Genomic DNA, 19,450 nt, shown 5'->3' with positions numbered 1-19,450 from the left:
GTACTAGCAACTTATTTTCTGATAGTTGTGCCGCTGATGCCAATGCCTACTGGTCCTCAGTCTCTGGGTCTAATCTGAATACATGGTTATTTTATTCTTTGGCCTTTGAAAACGATTCACAAGTATAAATGAGTACACCCCAGACTTGTAAGTTACAGCAGATACTGTACATGCGCACTTGGGTTAGGCCAAATACTGTAACTGAGCGGAAGCAGACGTGCGGAAACGGAACGTCGCCTCGGTGGTGTCTCCCTTTAACCACTCCGGAAGGAAACTACTGACGCGGCGCCGTGTGGCTGTTTGCTGTCATTCGTCGGTTGGGAAAGCTGGCCGGTGCGATCGTGGCACCCGCGGAGTGGAGCAGCAGCGAGTGCGGTCTGTACGTAAATGACCCACGGCAACCCGCGCGTGGGGGAATGTTCGTCACCTGAGGATCTTCTGTCCTGTCGTGCACTTCGGCGTGTTTGAATTCGAAAATTAAAAAAAAAAAAAAAAAAAAAAGATCTGGCAGAGTCCAGCGACAACGCGGTGAGTGATCAACGAGTTCCATTTATTGGTCTGTGTGGTCTTGTGTGCTTGGAGGTCCGACGATGTGGTTCCTCTGGTCAACTGTTCAAATCGTTTTGGAATGAACGCACTACTTAAGACATTTCTGGCGTGAAATAAGTAAACTGACAAGTGAAGGTCAGGATTGTATTAATATCTACTCGACGCCTTCATATGTGAATGGCCATAAAATTGCAAATGCATGGGGAGAAAAACGTGCGATGATGTTTCAGTCCTCCAAGATGAAACTTCTCCACAGAGGGGTTCGAAAGAGCCTGCGGGGATTCGAGCTACACTCGTCCGTCTGCCTGATCGGCATCGGCGGCAGTCCGACGATGAGCTGCTCTCACCTCCAGGCTCAGTTGTTAATCTTTAAATAAATGTGGAGCTTTTGGCTGCCTCCCACACTTGATTATTTTTTTTAGTCTTAAACCATTGGGAGATGCAGAGGAGCATCCTATCCTCGGATACTCAATACGTTACAACCAAGATTTCAAACGGAATATGAAAAAAAAGTGTAACTTTTCTGTAAAATGAAAATGTGGAAGATATATAAATATATATATTTTTTTTACATTCTATTCCAAAATTCCACCTACTAGACATTAAACCTAAGCTTCTGCACCACCGGAGCTTGTCGACGCCTCGCAAGACTTGAGCACACTCCACTGGCCTCTGAGCAAATCACATTGGGCTGGAGCAGCAACAACTAAAAGCAAGATCTTCCCAGGTGAGAGAATAATAACGCAGACGTTTTTTTTTTTTTTAAATCAGTTCAGTTTGGAAATTTGTTCCTTGCAGAAGCAGTTGAAATTTGTCAGAATGTGTGGGCATCTCTTTGTTCACTCCAGAGTTGTATTTTGATTTTGGCCTGTGCTCTGGTTGGGCAATTGCAAAACATCAATTTTATTCCAGTAAAGCGTTTTTAAATGTGTTTATTATTTGGTATAGTGTCACGCTGAAAAGTGCATAACCTCTCTCCCTCAAAACTTTATCGCGGATGTTAAAGCCTCACTTCCAGCGTTGTAAAAACCGTCCCAAAGCACGATGAAGCCATCACTCCAGTACCCCGTGACTATTGTGTTTTTTTTTTGGTCACGTGCTACACAATTTACCTTTCAAAATCATGGCCAAACATACCTTGAGCACATTTTGCTTGAACTCCCCTTTATATTGTACAGGTGGTGTTTTTGTTCTCCTTTATTATGGTTGTCAAAAAAAACAAAAAAAAAAAGCTAGCATTCCCACAGGGGTGTGTTTATTTTCTCCCATTCCTTTTTACAGACGCCTGCTTGTTCTACAACAGCCCAGTGCAAAATTGAAGAAAATGTTCTTGTGCTTTTTGCATGTTCAGGGATTATGTGGGATAAACCCAGAGAGGACCCAGATGAGTGCACAGAGAATATATAAAAAGTACCAAAATGCCCAAGCTCATACATATATTTTAAGTCGATTGCTGACTCACAATTGTTGTCATGGTCTCAAGGGCTGACTGTGACAGATGACCAGTCCAGAGTGCACCCTGTCTCTCATTCTAGGATCTATTCTCTTCTCCACCTTCCCCGAGTCCTTGAACAGGATATGTGCAATCGTAGAATACAATAAAGTTAAGATGAGTGATAGATACTGCAGAGAGAAATTACTGATTGTGCGCGGCGCTTCACATTAAGACGAAATAACAGCTGACTTTGCAAATTGTCCCAATCACTGGTTTCAGGTAATTGTTTCCCGAAGCTTTATTGGCGAAACCTACTTTATGGGTGTTTTGACTGTCTTAAATATTGCCATTGGCAGTAACCGCCTTGCCAATAACCATCTGTCGTGCAGCTACACAGTCCTTCTGCCCGAGTCGCCCAGGAATCTCAAATAATGCAGCCAGCTGCTATACATTTACAAAGAGCCAGGTCCCCTTCTTCTTGGCAGTTATATGCTAATGTTCAAGCTCCCAAGCATCCCTTTGGGATATTTAGTGCTCAGTCTCAAAACGCTTAGGGCAAGAGCCAAAAGAGAAACTCAAATTGCATTCACCAGCGTTTGCAAAATGCACACAGCACCGTCCAAAACAATTGGAATTGCAAGGTCATTTCCTTTTGTTGTTGCTGTGTACTGAAGACATTTGGGTTTCACATCAAAAGATGTATATGAGACAAATGTTGATTTCATGGTATTAATATCTCAATGTGTGAAACAACTCGGAACAAAGCACCCTCTGTATTTCTTCTCAAAAAGTCTTCAAACTGTGTATTGTGATACCTTCCCCCCAGTAGAGGTTGGCAAACCATTTTGTCTGGCTATTTCCAGCAACCAAACTAACCAGGAGAGGCATCGTCATACAACATAATGATGACCCATAACACACTCCCAACATAAAACAGCCAAGTCAATCACCTGACCTTAACCTCATAGAGCATGCATTTTACCTCCTGAAGAAGAGGCTGAAGGGAAACTCCCAGAAACATACAAGTACTGAAAGAGGCTGCAGTAGAGGTGTGAAAATCACTTCAAATGAAGAATGCAACGGACCAGTGGGATCAATGGGGCGTAGGCTTGATGCAGTTATTGCAAGTAAGGGTTGTGTCACCAAATATTAAATGTCACTTGGGGGCGGCACGGCGGCTCAGCTGGAAAGCATTGGCTTCACAGTACTGAGATCCCGGGTTCGATCCTGGACCCACCTGTGTAGAGTTTGCATGTTCTCCCCGTGGCTGCGTGGGTTTTCTCCGGGCGCTCCGTTTTCCTCCCCCATCCCAAAAACATGCAACATTAATTGGACACTCTAAATTGCTGCTAGGTGTGACTGTGAGTGCAGCTCTTTGTCTCGATGTGCCCTGCGATTGGCTGGCAACCAGTTCAGGGTGTACCCTGCCTCCTCTCCGTTGACAGCTGGGATAGGCTCCAGCTCTCCCGTGACCCTCGTGAGGACAAGCAGGAAAGAAAATGGATGGCTAGATAGTCACTTGGAGTTAATCATGTCTGTTGCAGTATTTTTCCTTACTTGATAAGTGGCTTGCTTCCAACAAAATGTGGTCAGTGCTGCGTTGTTGAACACATCTGGATGCAAGATGAAATGCCATGAAATGAAAAAGGGGCCATTCTTAACTTTTGTCTCACATTCATCTTTTGATATGAAATCCAAATATCTTCAGTGTACAACAAAAACAAAGGAATTGACCGTCCCATTCCAGTACCATTGGAGTATATCAATAATTTCACATTGGCATTAACCAGGTGATGAAAATCTTTTTTTTTCTCTGTTATAATGAATGGTGTCTTAACCTTCCTAATGTTTTAAAATTTTCAAATCCAGACAAATCTAATCGGGAAAACACTCGTTTTACATTAATAGAAAAAATAATCAGAAATTTACAGCAACTATTTGCTAATGCACCTGAAATACAACAGTTCAAAGCCCAGTACGCCTTTTTTTTTTCTCTCCACCGAGTTCAGCGAACTTCTTCCCTCCCTAGAACGTCCCGGTGCCGATTATCCCCTTGTTCAGCAAATAAATATCACCTTAATCTCCTTCTCAAAGTGCTCCGCTCAGCTCACCCTTTTTGCCTCCATCCAACCTTCTCATAATACTTTGATTGTGCCCTCTCTAAATTATTCATGTTTTACGTGAATTATCAGCCCGTCAACAGCCTCCTTCCTCATCCCCCCCACTACTTTTTTTTCTCTCCAGGATCTGGCCTTCATAAAATCTTGATTTTTATGAGCCTCTATTTTTAGTTATTTATCTTCATGCCCGCCCTCCCCAAAAGCCTCTGAGGGAGGGAAAGTAGCAGGCGAACATAAAATAAACTGCTGTGGATGGCGAGACAATTTGTCTGGAGGAGAATGCGAGAGAGAAGCAAGGGGAGTGGGAGTGATCGAGGGTGATACTGTACTTAAAATTCTTCTCTGGGAATTAGGCAAGTGCCAGACATCAGATCTTTCAATTAAGAGGAACATAAGGAAGCCAATCTTGTAATGCAGATTATGCTCTGGTGTTCCATTTTGGCCATCCCCCCCCATTGCACGTCAGCTCATAACGTTCCATAAATACCATAGGAGAAAAATTGCTTCGTAAACAAAGATATTGTTGTGAAGAAAGTTGTTTCATCACTGTCACCAACGAGATTGTTGTTCTTTTTCTAAGCATGATTACACAAAAAAAATACTTCAATTTCCACTATAGAGTGGATGTTTCCAAACCGATTATTTTCTTTTTTCCTGGCTTTTTTAAATTAAATATCTTGCCTACTTAGTCACCAAATTCTGGTATATGCTGTAGATATTTGTCTTATCAATGTGTCCAATTGCAATTCAAGTTAAGACCGTTTGCCCTCAAACTGTGTGCAGTTATAACAGAAACAGTTGGGGGCATTTCATCAGTATTCAGTTCATCAGTATTTTTATTTTTTTTATTTTTTTATTTTGACATCTCTGCTCAGGTGATTGGCACCCCGTCGCCTCGCTGCTGACCATGTGGCGTGTATGTGTGACGGTCCTGGCGCTCGCCTCCACGGCTTCCCTCAGCTCCGGAGACGCTGACACACACCGGCCGAGGCGCGACTCGAACCTGGAAATCTGTATCCTTCCGCTACACCAGAAAACACTTGTCTGTTTTCCAGAGGTGTCACAAGTCTTCATATTCTCCTTATGAATAAATACTGTGTAACAAAGGAGGAAATAAATACTGTGTAGAAGAAGTAATTCAACTCCTTTACTTGAGAGTAAAAAAAAAAAAAAAGTACAGATTCTGAAGTGTACTAAAGTACAGAAGTAAAAGGTGAAAATTAATTTCTGATTGCTCGACTTAAACAATGGTGAAAAAAACACGTTCGCATATTGTATTTAGTTCTGGTAACATTGTGAAGTTAGGGGATTACTAAAAATGAATATGTATCCATGTGGGGTTTTTTTCAGATCATACAGATGATTTTTTAATGCAAAAAACATGGGATAAGACACTATTTCCCACAAATAAAACTTACCCCCCCAAAAAAACCCAATATATATATTTAAGCGTTGGCCTCACAGTTCTGAGGACCCGGGTTTGATCCCAGCCCCGCCTGTGTGGAGTTTGCATGTTCTCCCCGTGCCTGCGTGCGTTTCCTCCGGGCAGTCCGGTTTCCTCCTACATCCCAAAAAACACGTAACATTAACTGGACACTCTAAATTGCCCCGAGGTGTGATTGTGAGTGCGGCTGTCTGTCTCCATGTCTGTTTGTCTGCGATTGGCTGGCAACCAGTTCAGTATATACCCTACCTCCTGCCCGTTGAAAGCTGGGATAGGCTCCAGCACTCCCTGCGACCCAGGTGAGGATAAGCGTCAAAGAGAATGGATGGATGGATATATATATATATATATATATATATATAGTTCTGTCTGTGTGTTTTTGTTTTCTTTAGTTTTGTTTTTGATGATTTATGACACTTTTGATGTTGAGTCCAAATATCAATCAGGCCAACTTTCATTTGGTCTTTTCTAAGTTTAGCTGTCGTGTGCAAAGATTAACGTAATAAGCCTATTTTGACAAATTGAGTCGAAATGACAAATGGTTTTCCAGCGAGTAAACGTCAAAAGTCATTAGAAACCTAAATACTCAAGTTCAAACCCTTGAAAAAACTACTTAAGTAGAGTAAAAATAAAAAGTGTTTCTTTCCCTCCGACCACCGGTGTTCTCTCTCCTGACCTTCTTTCACCAGATAGGCGTTTGTTTGAGACGAAGAGGAAAGATCAACTCAATGCACTCAAGAATCTGGTTGAATTAAATGACATTAACCAACAATATAAGATAATCGACATCATGCTCAAAGGACTCTTCAAGGTAATGTGTGACAGCTACACACATTTCCACTCATCAAATTCAAAGAAAATCGAATGCAGTTTGAAATGACTAATAGGGCAATAGACTGTTGCGGTGACTTCAGGAAATTTAAGCAGTTTAAAGTGAATAGCAGTGTGATAATCAGGAACACTTTCAATTGTCTAAATAGATACTTGTCACTGACGTCACACGGACCACGTGGTTTTTATTTACATCCCCATTTTGGACGTACAGGTCGTGCCTAATTATCACGGCGAACTTGTCGTCGTCGTCGGACCTAAACGTGACAGTTTTATCAGATATTGCACAACGGTTGGACAGTTATCATAAACAATGGTATACGGAAAAGATTAAAGCACTCGGTGTCGATCCCCATTGCATACCTTTACACAATTTTAGTGATTTCGTTCGCAAGCCAGATCTACGTTACATTGACATTTTTAACTACCCGATCAACACCCCATCTAAGGACACGGGAGGGGCCCTCAAAGCCTATAAAAGTTTAGATGCCTACAGTTTCTTTGCTCCTGGTTGGGTGCAAGATGTTGTTATTTCACCAATTGAATGTACGGATTTCTTAGTCTTGAAAGCTAGAGTAACTATGTTTTAATTAATACCTAAAATGTTGTCTTGACATTTGAGACTGCATGTCACAAATGATACACTAGTATTGAGAGGTCAATGTGTAATAATGTCACTTTGTGTTATGATATGTAGCCGATGACAAAGAGTTTAAGTATCCTGGAATTATAGAAAAGTTTCAAAGTAATTGAAAGTTTAGTTCTACATAATCGGTGTCAATGGCAACAAACTAGCGATACAGTGATTGTAACAAACATTCCTGTCAGCAATCAAATCTAGCGTAATTTACATAATTTAGCCCTCACCACCAACAAAAATATGTACAGATCATGTATCCACCAGAAATGAAATGCTTGCTGCACAGCTGAGAGCATACGGTGGGCGCCCAGTTGTCCCTCTTCATGGCAGATACCCACCTGTCGCACTTTTCTTTGTTCGCTGGGAAGCGCTAAAAGTGTATACCGGACCCCTTTTTCTGTTTGTTCTTACAACCGTAAGCCACACAATGAAATAAAACATGATGAAAAGGCCGTAAAACAAGTCAGTATTCACAAAAGACCACTACAACACGTGGGCTGTATTGGAGTTTGTCCGTCCAATTGGCGTGGTAAACTCAAGTCATGTGACTCATGACGACACGTGAAAAGTACCTGCTATGCACATACCGGTTACTTCTCCAGCACACGAGTGGCCGGTGTTGGTTAACAACAGACCTGCAAATAGCGCGGAGTGTCGAGACTACTACATATGGCAACAATCTCCAGACAAAATTGGCAGTATGTTGTCGAAGTTAACTGCAAAGGAGAAATAAGCTTTGATGAGATCCGGGATTCAAATCACAGCTCGTGTGGAGTTTCCATGTTCTCCCAAATTGAAGTGGAATGATGTTGCGTTGCCAGTGGCGACCGATCCAGGTTGTTCGCCTCCTGGCTGAAGCAACACAGGCGATAGGCTCCGGCTCATCCCTTAGTGATAGAAAAATGGGATCAATGGATCATGCCGGCCTCTTCTGATTCTTATCTTCTGTTTCATAATTGGTTGTGAGAAATATGACTCTGTAAGTGTTCCGTTTTGCACATCACAGTACACCACACTATTTCCCTTTATCCTTATGGTTCCTTTCCTGATAAAAGGCAAGAACTTTTGTCATCCTACAAAAAACTGTCAATCTTTTTAACAACATGACTGCTTCCGTGCATCCATTACATTACCTGACATCACAGCAGCCACAAAGCCATGATTTATATGCATTAAAAAAGGAAAAAAAAAAAAAAACATCTTTCCATGTACTAACTTCCATGTACAGACTGAGGGCAGCGGAGAATCAAAGGTTTCTAATCCAATGATTACATTCACGATCAGATTATGTAATTGACTCTGTGATTGTCTTTATAAGGTAATCAAATCACCGCTCTTAAATTAGCTTTGTCTCATTAGATTTTTGCAAGTGTGCCCGAGGAATTGTCCAGTGAGTATCAGCGCGAATCAGTCTGGCTCACATCTCCGGCGTTATAGACGTGTAGTATCTCGCCGGCCCAGAACGTGCACGTCTTCCACTCGGCACAAGTGCCCAAGCAACTTGCCAGAAATCTGGTTCAGCAATATTATCCAAAACAAATCATTGTGAATAAGTCTTACGTTGCCCTCCTGATAGTCAGGCAGTGTAACGGTTGCAAAGGGCCGGTCGATATTCCATGCATTAATTACCGCAGTGGTTTAAAAGAAAAAAAAAGTAAAGTATCATAGTAATGTGGTGTTCTTCTTCAGGTCTTAGAGGACTCCAGACAAATCCTGGTCTCAGCCAAAATGCAGCCCGACGACCCATTCCCTCTGGACGATAAAATCAAAGAAGGTGTGACTTCCTTTTTTATTTTGACCTTTTATTTTTGAACGGCATAGCATGTGGCTAAAAGCAATGCCACTGTCAGACATGGGTTACTTTACTTCTCTATCAGTGTGAGCGCTTGGCAAGGGCCCAACCCAAATCTCACCATCCTCTTTGACTTATGCAAGCCGTTGCTGTGTTTGCATCCTCGCCTATCGCTTTACTCTGAGCATTCTATCAGTTCTGATGAACCTTCCTTGCAATCAATCTCCGCAGCTTATTCCCACATCGTGGAGAACACCGCATTTTTTGGCGACGTGGCCTTGCGCTTTCCGCGCATTGTCCACCACTACTTTGACCGCAACGCTGACTGGGGAGCTCTGCTGCGATGGGGCTTGAATTTTTGCAACCAGACCGGGGTTTTCACAGGAGGAGCCCACCAGCATGTCCTCACGCTGGTAAGACCAACAAAGTACAGTGTCCATTTTCTTTTTAAACTGCAAACGTGGAGAAAGCAAGAGACAGAAGGTAAATGGGAAGCCAGCTTGCTAGAACCCGCCTTTATGTGCACGTGCAGTGACGAAGTGACATGATTTGCTTTCAAAGGCAGAATTTTGACACCACAAAATGAAAAGAAGCTTTCGGCTACACAGGTGTACCTAATGTTGTGGCCATTGAGTATGAGTAGTCACCGTCTGTTACGAGAGAACTACACAGAAAAACAAAAAACAAAAACTATAAAGCTAATTTTAGACACATGGGCCAGGCATCTTTTTTGGCTCAAACTAGCTTGCATGTTTTGCATTCAATTTTTAAATGATACTGCATGACTTTATTTGCAAGCACATCAGGACTATTGAGTTATTAATTTTACCTTGTGTGTAACTGTTAATGTGTAAACGTCTATTAGTTCAAATATATGCGTTAAAAACTATGAAAGGATTGTTGGTTATAATGTTTTATTTCTGTAAGTTGTGATCACTCCTTTTTTGGGAGTAATGTGTGACTGCAGCAATTTACAGTAGATTAATTGTCTAACCTGAAACTGCATCTGTTAGTGTTATTAGTTTTGACATGCTCCGTTGTAAGCAAATCAAAGATGCTTTATGACTGCAAGGAGGATAACTCTTGAGACTTTATGTCCTGCCTTCGACGTGAAGTGAAAGTTGGAAGGCAGCCCCACAAAATTAACGGCACCACCGTAGCCTATCTCTACAATGAGCGTGAAAAACCCTGGTAGCAGACGTGATTTGACTGAATAAAAAAAGACCGAAAAATAGACGATTGTTCTGAGGGCTGCAAGCATAATCAAAGGATGATCACCAATTTTAAGTTTTATAAATTGTATTATGAATAAAATATATCTAGTACATCTATGAATAATTGCTATTCTGTTTTCAAAATGTCCACAATATGATAGTTCATTATTTAGGTGCATACCCTTTACCCCCAAAAAAATCACTAATTCAACTAAGTAAACTACGAAACTGAATTCAGATTTGCGTCATGACGTGCTAGCGTGCTTTCGTAGCGTGTGTATCGCATCCATTCAAAAACTTTTTAATTTCTCGTTTGAGCAAATGATTGAAATGCACGAGTTTGACAACAATTAACGTCATGTGTCGTAATCAGTAAATAATAGACATTTTTACAATTAATTGCTTCTGAACTCTCACCTCGTTATTGTGGTGGTCGATCAATTTTGCAAATGAAGTCGTTTTACAGAGTGGTAACTTCGTTCTTTCCAACTGTATCGACGATTTCTCGTTCCATCCAATTCCATCGATACTAATTTTTGATTAATTTCTTTCACTCGAGAGGCGTCTTTCCTCTTCAGCACCGCCACCGTGTTCACTTGAAAATGGCCCCGTGATCTGTCGCGTATACAACAAGCGTTTTCATTGGTCAGGATGAACACATCCAACCAATCAACAGATGTGTCTGCAAAAGTTGGACTGGAAAATGAACGAGTGTGGATTCTGACATGGGTTACGGTCAGAATATTGCAGAAAAACGGAGAATATTTTTTCTTAATCAGTACAATTTAAAAATATGGAATTCCGTCTATAAACGGAAAAATCACATGTCTGCCTGGTATAAAGCAAAGCATCCGTGGAATTCATCATGTCATCACATCTTTGATGGGAATTACTTTTCTCTGCATGTTTTTTGCTTGTATTGCAAAGATGTCACAGGAACTTGGAATAACAGAGAAATCCCCAGATTTCATCAACCCCTACCGGACCGAAAGAGACGACGTAAGTAAAATGTCAGCATATTTCCCCGCATTGTCGCAGTTGTTGTTTATTCCACCAAAGATTAATGACCAGTAATAGCAAAGGGGGGAACTATGATTGTTACCACAGAAACTAAACTAACCATAAACTCTTGAGTGCCTAGACGTTGTGAAACGTGTACGAATTTAGTGTGTGCGCTGGCGACAATTAGCTGTCATCATTAAGACAGAAGAATGTCCACCACAGTTAAATGTTTGATGTGAAGACTCACCCTCTCCCTATAATACATTTTTACACTTCAAAAAAATGATGCATGAAATCAATTTGCGATCCACCCTTTTTCTTTAGTGCCTCTTTTAGGCATCATCAAAAAATGGGTAATTTAGTTGGGGCAGCACGGTGTCTCAGCTGGTAAAATGTTGGCCACACAGTTCTGAGGTCCTGGGTTCAATCCCAGACCCGCCTGTGTGGAGTTTGCATGTTCTCCCCCTGCTTGCGTGGGTTTCCTCCGGGATGGGTGGATTGATAGTACTCAAGGGAACCTCTAAATGACTAATGTACTGTACTGCATTTGATCTGTCCCCATCTTGTTCTCACGGCCTCAGGTTCTTCACACTGCTGAAGCCTTCCAGAAAATCCTGAGGGAGGAAGAGAAGAGGCGGAGGAAGGAGGAGAAAAGGAAAGAAATCCGAAAAGGCCCTCGCATATCTCGCTCCCGCAGCGAGCTATAGCAGCACACCTCGGCGGAGACGGCAACAACCAATTCACAACGCTTTGTTTACCTTACAGACTCTATGACAGAGTGGGGGACAAGCTGTCATCACAAAAGACGCGTGTCGTGGAAGATCAAAAGACGTCTATGTGATGTAAAAAAAAAAAAAGAAAAATAATAATGAAAATGTGGGGTCTGTTTTCTCACATAAGGTCTGAATTGCTGTAATATTACAGTGATTTATCAAGATAGTGTTGTCTAAGAGGCAAAGTAAGTTCTTTATCATTTAATGTTAAATCGTGAAGGATTAAATATCTGTTTTGGGGTTACTGTTATATATGGGTATGTGTTCATGTGTGTAATTTCCGTCATAGCTTTCCAACAGACTGCTGTTTTGTCTGGATTTCTCTTGTTTTCAAATCAATGTGCTTCGGGTCGCAAAACAAATTTGATCTTACCTCACTGAATATGATCAGCTATTCAGATTTGGTTGCATAGATGATTTGGGGTATGCTCAGTGTTGGACTGATTTTTCCTTTTTTCATCGGTCTTATGAGTGAAATCAATGGGAAAAGACGGGCAATTGTATTTTAGTTTCGTTTCACATCAGTCTTCAGTGTTTACGGGAAGTACGCCTACTTTTTCCAAGTCAAGTCAAAGGTGTCCTTTGTGTGCCATTTCTCCTTTTCATTTTTAGTCACTTCATTCTGACTGTTATGCACACACCAGCTACAGTATCTCTTGTTTTCGAATAGTACAGATCTCTACTACCCACATCAGGTAGGTAACCAAAATAATAGATTTTTTTTTATTTTTTTTTGTAGTGCTGCTCTGAATCACTGCAAACTACACGTTGGACCTTTGATTAGTGTTATTTGAAAAGGCGTTCAGCAACTTTTTGTTTTGGATTTGGAGCTCCTTAGAACGTGCAAATGTTTTAAATGTTAATGTAAAAGAACGAACAAGCCATTTTTGGTTTTTTAATGTAATAAAAGTGGAAGATACGTGTGAAGATAAGCCTAATTTGTCTGTGGTCGGTTATCAGTTGACGTTTGTTTATTGTTGTATTATATTGCGTGCCGTGTATGCAGAGGTGGGAGACGCACATAGTCTACGCTGAAAACGACGACACAACCAACCTGGTTGCAGGACTGGCACACGCCGACTCACCTACACTTGGTAAAGTATTTCGAAACAATCTTAAGCTGTATGACTTGACTTCAAAAGACGTGGGTTTGGTCGTGTTTATGCGAATTTGTATGGCGCAAGTTTATTTCTTTGCGGTGCTTTCGCTTTCGTTTAAGAATCAATTTTTTTCCAATGTTTTCGTGCAAAGTATGTTTTTTCTTTTCATTATTCTTTTTTATGGTTTTATGTTCTTTGTATATGAAGTTCTCGAAATGCCAGTTTTTTTTTTTTTTTAAGTTACTGACTGCTGCCCAATGATCTAGTTTGTGGGGCGCAAAGATACGTCGTCGAAGCACACTCGTTTTCTTTAGTCATGTTTCGTCTGGTTTTGTTTGTACGTCCTCGATGGGATTTTCCAACAAGTATTTACTCAAACGATGCCTTTTGATACTGCGTTCCGGTAAGTTAGCGATGGACGTCTGCACATTTAACCAGAACAACTTCGGTTTTAAAAAAGCTGTTGTATGCCTTTACAAAAAAAAAAAAAAAAAAACGTATCAGAAATGGCGTATTTCAGATAATACCTTTTGACCTGGCAGTAGTCAAACCATCCTTTCAGGTCGATCTGGCACCATCTCGAACTTTTAATTTCTTTGCAAGAGACCACCGCGCCCTAGGAAAAACAAATACCGCAGACTGATTGGGTATCAATTATTTATTGTGCACTCGCAGCACACTCATCGCTGCCGCTGGTCACACCCACAAAGCCTCTTTATTTTTGTCGATGTGGCCCGATGGGTTTGACAAAAATAGAAAATATTACCGGCTTTCCTTTCATTCAGCGTATTAATGATCCAGCGTCATTTCAGTACTAAATGTCATGCTCCTGGCATCCTGCCCAGGCTGGTCGTGGCCAGCCAATGAGTCGGCGCACACCTGCACTTTGTTTCGGCTGATTATACCCGGTACTTATAGGACCCGGTTGTCAAGACCCATCGGAACGAAGGTAGGACCCAAATGCAGGATTCGGGAGATGCAAGGTAGTTCGGAGAAAAAAAAGTTTATTATTAGATGGTCGGGATCGAGCAGGCAGTCAGGTGCAGCGGCGGTAGTTGGGACGTCGGGCGAAGAGAGCAGGTGAGCGGGCAGGCAGGAGTCGGTACACGGGAGATCGATCAAGGCAGGCAAAAGTCTCTAAAAGGAGTCAGGCTTACTGGGTCGGTCGGAGAACAGGCGAAAGTCGGTACACACGGGTTGACGATCAGGGATACGAGAGTGCTGGAACGGGACATGAACCTCAACAATCTGGCCGAGCACCAGTCATCATTAGGGTCCTATATATATACACGGGATAATCAGCCCGCATGAAGTGCAGGTGTGTGCCTCCCAATTAGCACGGGCACCCGCACAGCCCGAGCTGGAGCGGCAGGATCATGACACCGGTGACGACTTGTCCTCCACCAGATCGTTGAGGTTCATGCCCCGTCCCAGCACCCCCGAATCTCTGATCGTATTCCTGTGTGTGCCGACCTCTGCCTGTTCTCCGACTAGGGATCGCAAAAAAACGCTTACTTTCATAATCGGTTTTAACCGAACACCTGTAGCAAAAAAAAATTAACCGGTTTTTAAATCGGTACCATAGTGGTGTTTCCATAATTCACCCGCGGGACCTCGAGTTGGGGGGCGGGGTTCCGCACGGACTGTTTTTGTTGTTGCTCTTCCGGAATGACGAGTTCACAGAGTTCCTGCCGTTATGCGAGTAGTGTTTTGATGTCTGCCAATAAAACAAGTTTTGTTCCTGTGTCCGACACTCCGCCTCAGACTCCTTTCCTCCGGCGCTACACCATCGATCGTTAATTTACTCCACGGTAATGGGGTAGTTTGTGTGCATTATTGACAAACAAGCTTGTTGAATGTGGCTTTCAACAACGCACTCGTGTAAGTAAAATTTTTGTTCTTTTTTTTTGTAAAAATGTTTTAATGTTAACATTCTTGAAAAAAGTGGAAATGATTTTGAAAAAATAGCGCAATGTTGAATACCGGAACCGGAAGAAATTATTGGAAATTTTAACCGATTTCGAAAGTCCGATTACGGTTTCGGTTTTAAACAATCAAAAACCGGTTATAACCGATTTAATTGTAACCGTTTGCGATCCCTATCTCCGACCGACCCCGTAAGCCTGACTCCTTTGACACTTCTGCCTTCCTTGATCGATCTCACGTGTACGCTGATCTGCTCTCTCCGCCCGACGTCCGGATTACCGCTGCTATACCTGACTGCCTGCCCGATCCCCGACCTTGGCATAATGAACGTTTTTTACCTCTGCGTCTCCCGTGCACTCCTGCATTTGGGTCCTACCTCCGTTCCGATGGGTCATGACACTAAATACTGTCCAGAATGAGCAAACTACATAAAGTGTGTGCTGTAATGGGTTTATTGTAATTTTTCAATGTGCTGTGCATGGCCAAAGTGCAACACTCAAAGCATTTAAATATACTTTTTAGTCCGTCGAGGCGCTGAGACGTCTGTACGTGTCCATGGAACCTCTTCAATACTTGTACTTCATGCCCCTTAAAGTTTTTTTTTTTTTTCTTTTTCTATATAACACACAGTGCTGGGTGACATAACTAGAAATGCTTTATCGGTATTGCAGCACGGTGGTGCAACTGGTTGGAGCATTGGCCCTACAGTTATTAGGACCGGGGTTCAAATCCCGGCCCCGCCTATGTGGAGTTTGCATGTTCTCCCCGTACCTGCGTAAGTTTTCTCCGGGCACTCCGGTTTCCTCCCACATCCCCAAAACATGCAACATTAATTGGCCACTCTAAATTGCCCCAAGGTGTGAATGTGAGTGCGGCTGTTTTTCTCCATGTGCCCTGCGATTGGCTGGCAACCAGTTCTGGGTGTACCACGCCTCCTGCCTGTTGACAGCTGAGATAAGGCTCCAGCACTTCCCGCGACCCTTTTGAGGATAAGCGGCAAAGAAAATGGATGGATGGAATATGCAATATTTACAAACCTTAACTGGGAGTGACAAACAGCTTGGAGCAAGCAGGTGTGACCTCTTACTTGAAGAACTGTGTAAGCAAGAGAGTCTTCTTTTCCTCCATTTAATGTGTTATGATAGTCTTTCATTTTTGACCATTTTCTATCGCAGGTGGTAAAGGATTGTTTTGATATGTTCAAGTGAATTTAAATGTGTTTGTAGTGAGTAAGTTCGAGGGGTAAAAGATCATTTTAAAAATTACATGATCTCTGTACATGGTGCTGGGGTACCTAATGATGTGACTAAATAGACTGATAGCGTTGATGTTTCCATTCACAATGTGTGTTGATAAACTGTAGTAAATGTGTTTTAACATATTTTTTTGCAGCTTTCCCATCGAGCAGGAGCCAGTTGATATGGAGGAGGTCTCGGGGGTCCCTTGTCTCGAAGAACGCAGGCTGGTTCTTATCGGAAATGCAGGATCGGGCAAGAGCGCGTGCGGAAACACCATCTTGGGCCGAAGACAGTTCGTGTCGAAGCTCTGCGCCAGGGCGGTGACCAAGAAATGCGAGAATGGGAGCGCTGATCTTGTGGAGGATCATGACCAGATGGCAAAGAGAAGAGTTACGGTGGTTGACATGCCAGGCTTCGGAGATACCGAACTCAGTGTGGATGAGATCCATACAGAAATCGCTAAATGTCTGTCTCTTTCTGCTCCTGGTCCACATGCTTTTCTCTTGGTGATGCAGATTGGGCGTTATACAGATCATGAGGAGCAGGCTGTAATCAATCTGACCCAAATATTTGGAGCTGATGCTGTCAAACACCACACAGTGGTTCTTTTTACCAAAGGGGATGAGCTTGACATTGGGTTTGACGAATACCTGAGAGATGCTCCTGCCGCGCTTAAGGGTCTCATTGACAAGTGTGGGGGAAGGTACCATGTGTTGGACAATAAAAACAACGGGAATGTAGCGCAGGTTACACAACTCTTGGAGAAGGTGGACAGCATGGTGAAGGAGAGTGAAACTGGGTTTTATACCAACGCTTTGTTTGAAAAGGCAGAGGCTGCCATTAGGGCAGAGAAGAAATTGATGATGAAGGAGGAAAAAGAAGTAGCAACCGGTTGCATAACAGAAACTAAACCTGCTAAACAGAGGAAATTGGAATTAGAGGCTGACAACGGGCAAAGTGTGACAGAAGATGAGGAAAGCCAGGGTAGTGTGGAAATAGTTGCTGACGTAAAACAAAGTGCGAGGGATGAGGAATGCCAGGATAGTAGAAGCAACAAGGACTCAAGGAATTTGAGGAAAAAGGCTGCTCTGTCTCCGAGGGTACTGCGGTTGTTGAAGACCATCGTAGCTGCTGGTGTCACAGGCTTGGCAGTCGGAATTGCCTTTGGCATCGCTGCCCCCTTGGTAGCTGCAGGGTCGGCGAGTCTCGTGGGTAACGCTGTCGCCTTGGCTGCAGTTAAGATGACTGGAATCTCAGCAGCTGGGGCCGTGGGTATCGGGAACGCTGTAGGCGCCGTAGCTGCGGTCGCCTCAGGAAAGATGGCGTTGGCTGTAGGGGCAGGTTTGGGTGGAACTGTGGGCAGTTTAATTGGCGTCGCGGCTGGTTTAGAGGCGAAGAGTCCGAAGGAGGCCGCTCTGAAGGCTCTTGAGGATGTCGCTCACGTAGGCTGTGTCGCTCTTGGGGCTGCCGCAGTTGCGGGGGCTGCCATGGGGGCAGGGGCAGCCCTGAGTGCTGCAGTTGGGGCACAAGGTGCAGCAAGTGCTTCAGTTGGAACTTTACCTGCAGAAACAGGCCCTATTTGTAGTTCTTCAGCGGGGCCCGCTGTCCAAGCTCCTCCTAACGAAGCAGCAAAACGTCCCATCCTAGATGCAGTGACTACCATAGGGAAGGTTGTAGCAGCGGGTATCTCAGTAGCTACTATTGGTGTCAAAGTGGTCAAAAGTAAAACTAAAGACTCAGAAACGACTACTTATGAGGTTAATTGGAAAAAATGAACACAAACAGCAAGCTTCAGATTTGATCCAAAATACACCAAAGACGTGGGCAAAAATGCTATACTAGATTAAGCCTATACCAGCAGTCGGCAACCCGCGGCTCCGGAGCCTCATGCGGCTCTTTCATCCTTATAATGCGGCTCTGATTGGCTTGGGAAAATAAATTACTAACAATTTTTTTTTTGTATTTAATTGAAGTGTGTTTTATTTGTGTTAGTTTTTATATTATTTTAGTTCTAAATTTGAAGATTATTGTGATCTTGAAATATTAAAATATTAATTAAATTATTTGATATTATTTTTTTGTCGCTCAAAATAGACGTCACACTGCGGAAGCGGGTATACCCGCTGAAACGCCGTCTATTTTGAGCGACTTTCAAGCCCGGTAAAGCCAATGGAGAAATGTAAGAAAAGGAAAATAGAACATTCAATGATGCCTGGGCAGATTCATTTGCATTTACCTCGGGCGAGAGTGGCCTACCAGTATGCCTAATTTGTGGAGAAAAACTGGCTAACAATAAACGGTCAAATGTCGCAAGACATTTTAACAATACACACAGAGCCTTTGCTGAAAAATATCCAGAGGGAGAAGAGATGAATTTAAATTCAGCTTTTTAATTTATTTGAAAGAGACATTCATTGTTATTATTTTTCAAGAATTCAAAATGTGTTCATTAAATGAATAAAATGTAATTTTCTCTGTAGCACATGGATTTCATAAGAAACATGCTGCGGTAAAGTAGTAGAAGTTTTTTTTTTTTTTCATTTTAGATGTGCGGCTCCCAGTGTTTTCTTTTCCGTGGAAACCGGGTTCAAATGGCTCTTTCGGTGTCAAAGGTTGCCGACCGCTGGCCTATACATATAAACACTATGGTATGCTGTACTGTGTCTTCTCGTGAAGAATTGGGAGCCACTATTTGGTGCTGAAAAAAAAAATGCATTTGACCTAATTCATTTCATCACGTGTCAACTCGTGGAAAAAAAATCTTGTCGTTCAACACCATTATAAGTGATCATATAGGATGTTTTATTTTCTTATGCTGTGGTTGAGGGTTACACCATGTTATCACATACTGTTGGCTTTTCAACGTTTTAATGATTTTTATATGAGATGGAGAACAAAATGCACAATATTGAAATATTACAAATTTTTTCAATTGTAAAGTGACTGCGATCCCGTGATCATTTTGCACCTCCAATGTCTACAAAATATCAAAATTGTTTTAAAAAAATGTAATGTGTTGGAATTACAATGTACTGTCTTGTTTCCATACAAATTGTCTCCTTTTTGTGTTGAATCATGGCAAATGAAAAATATATGTGCTTTACAAGCGATGTGGTCCTCTTTGTATTCTCGCTACACCACTTTGAACTGTACAAGTACAAATATCTTTTACTTTAGTTTCTAATATCTTTTAATTATAAAAAAAAATATTGGGTTGCACATACACACATTTATTGATTTTTTTTTTTTCCCCTTCTGTGATTTGTTTTAGTTTTTCCCAAGAACGAAGTATTGAAACAATTTTCCCCCCAAACATAAAGATGCATCACCTTCCACACAAATAAAAAAACTTGTTCCGCTCCACAGTGTTATGTTTTTCGTGTTGG

The 19,450-nt window shown here is 42.2% G+C and overlaps 2 protein-coding genes across 3 annotated transcripts; both read left to right on the top strand.

The window, feature by feature from the left end:
• The first annotated feature begins 255 nt into the window (after window positions 1-255).
• Window positions 256-11,744, top strand: LOC133514145 (coiled-coil domain-containing protein 134-like). The gene is made up of 8 exons (XM_061845544.1): window positions 256-528; window positions 1,149-1,276; window positions 4,980-5,117; window positions 6,238-6,359; window positions 8,709-8,793; window positions 9,043-9,224; window positions 10,953-11,024; window positions 11,609-11,744. Exons 3-8 carry the CDS (start codon window positions 5,012-5,014, stop codon window positions 11,732-11,734), a joined length of 693 nt encoding a protein of 230 aa, XP_061701528.1. The 5' UTR covers window positions 256-528; window positions 1,149-1,276; window positions 4,980-5,011; the 3' UTR covers window positions 11,735-11,744.
• Window positions 11,745-12,444: 700 nt separating this feature from the next.
• Window positions 12,445-19,425, top strand: LOC133514144 (GTPase IMAP family member 4-like). 2 transcript variants are annotated; one of them, XM_061845543.1, is made up of 3 exons: window positions 12,445-12,495; window positions 12,807-12,894; window positions 16,219-19,425. In XM_061845543.1, exon 3 carries the CDS (start codon window positions 16,247-16,249, stop codon window positions 17,837-17,839), a length of 1,593 nt encoding a protein of 530 aa, XP_061701527.1. In that variant the 5' UTR covers window positions 12,445-12,495; window positions 12,807-12,894; window positions 16,219-16,246; the 3' UTR covers window positions 17,840-19,425. The 2 variants fall into 2 exon arrangements, with proteins under 2 accessions (XP_061701527.1, XP_061701526.1); XM_061845542.1 differs by lacking the exons at window positions 12,445-12,495; window positions 12,807-12,894 and adding an exon at window positions 13,127-13,303.
• The last annotated feature ends 25 nt before the right edge of the window (window positions 19,426-19,450 follow it).

Source organism: Syngnathoides biaculeatus, chromosome 16, assembly GCF_019802595.1.
Source record: "Syngnathoides biaculeatus isolate LvHL_M chromosome 16, ASM1980259v1, whole genome shotgun sequence".
Lineage (NCBI taxonomy): Eukaryota > Metazoa > Chordata > Actinopteri > Syngnathiformes > Syngnathidae > Syngnathoides > Syngnathoides biaculeatus.
Note: the sequence above shows the minus strand (reverse complement) of the source record. Positions and strands in the feature narration are given on the sequence as shown.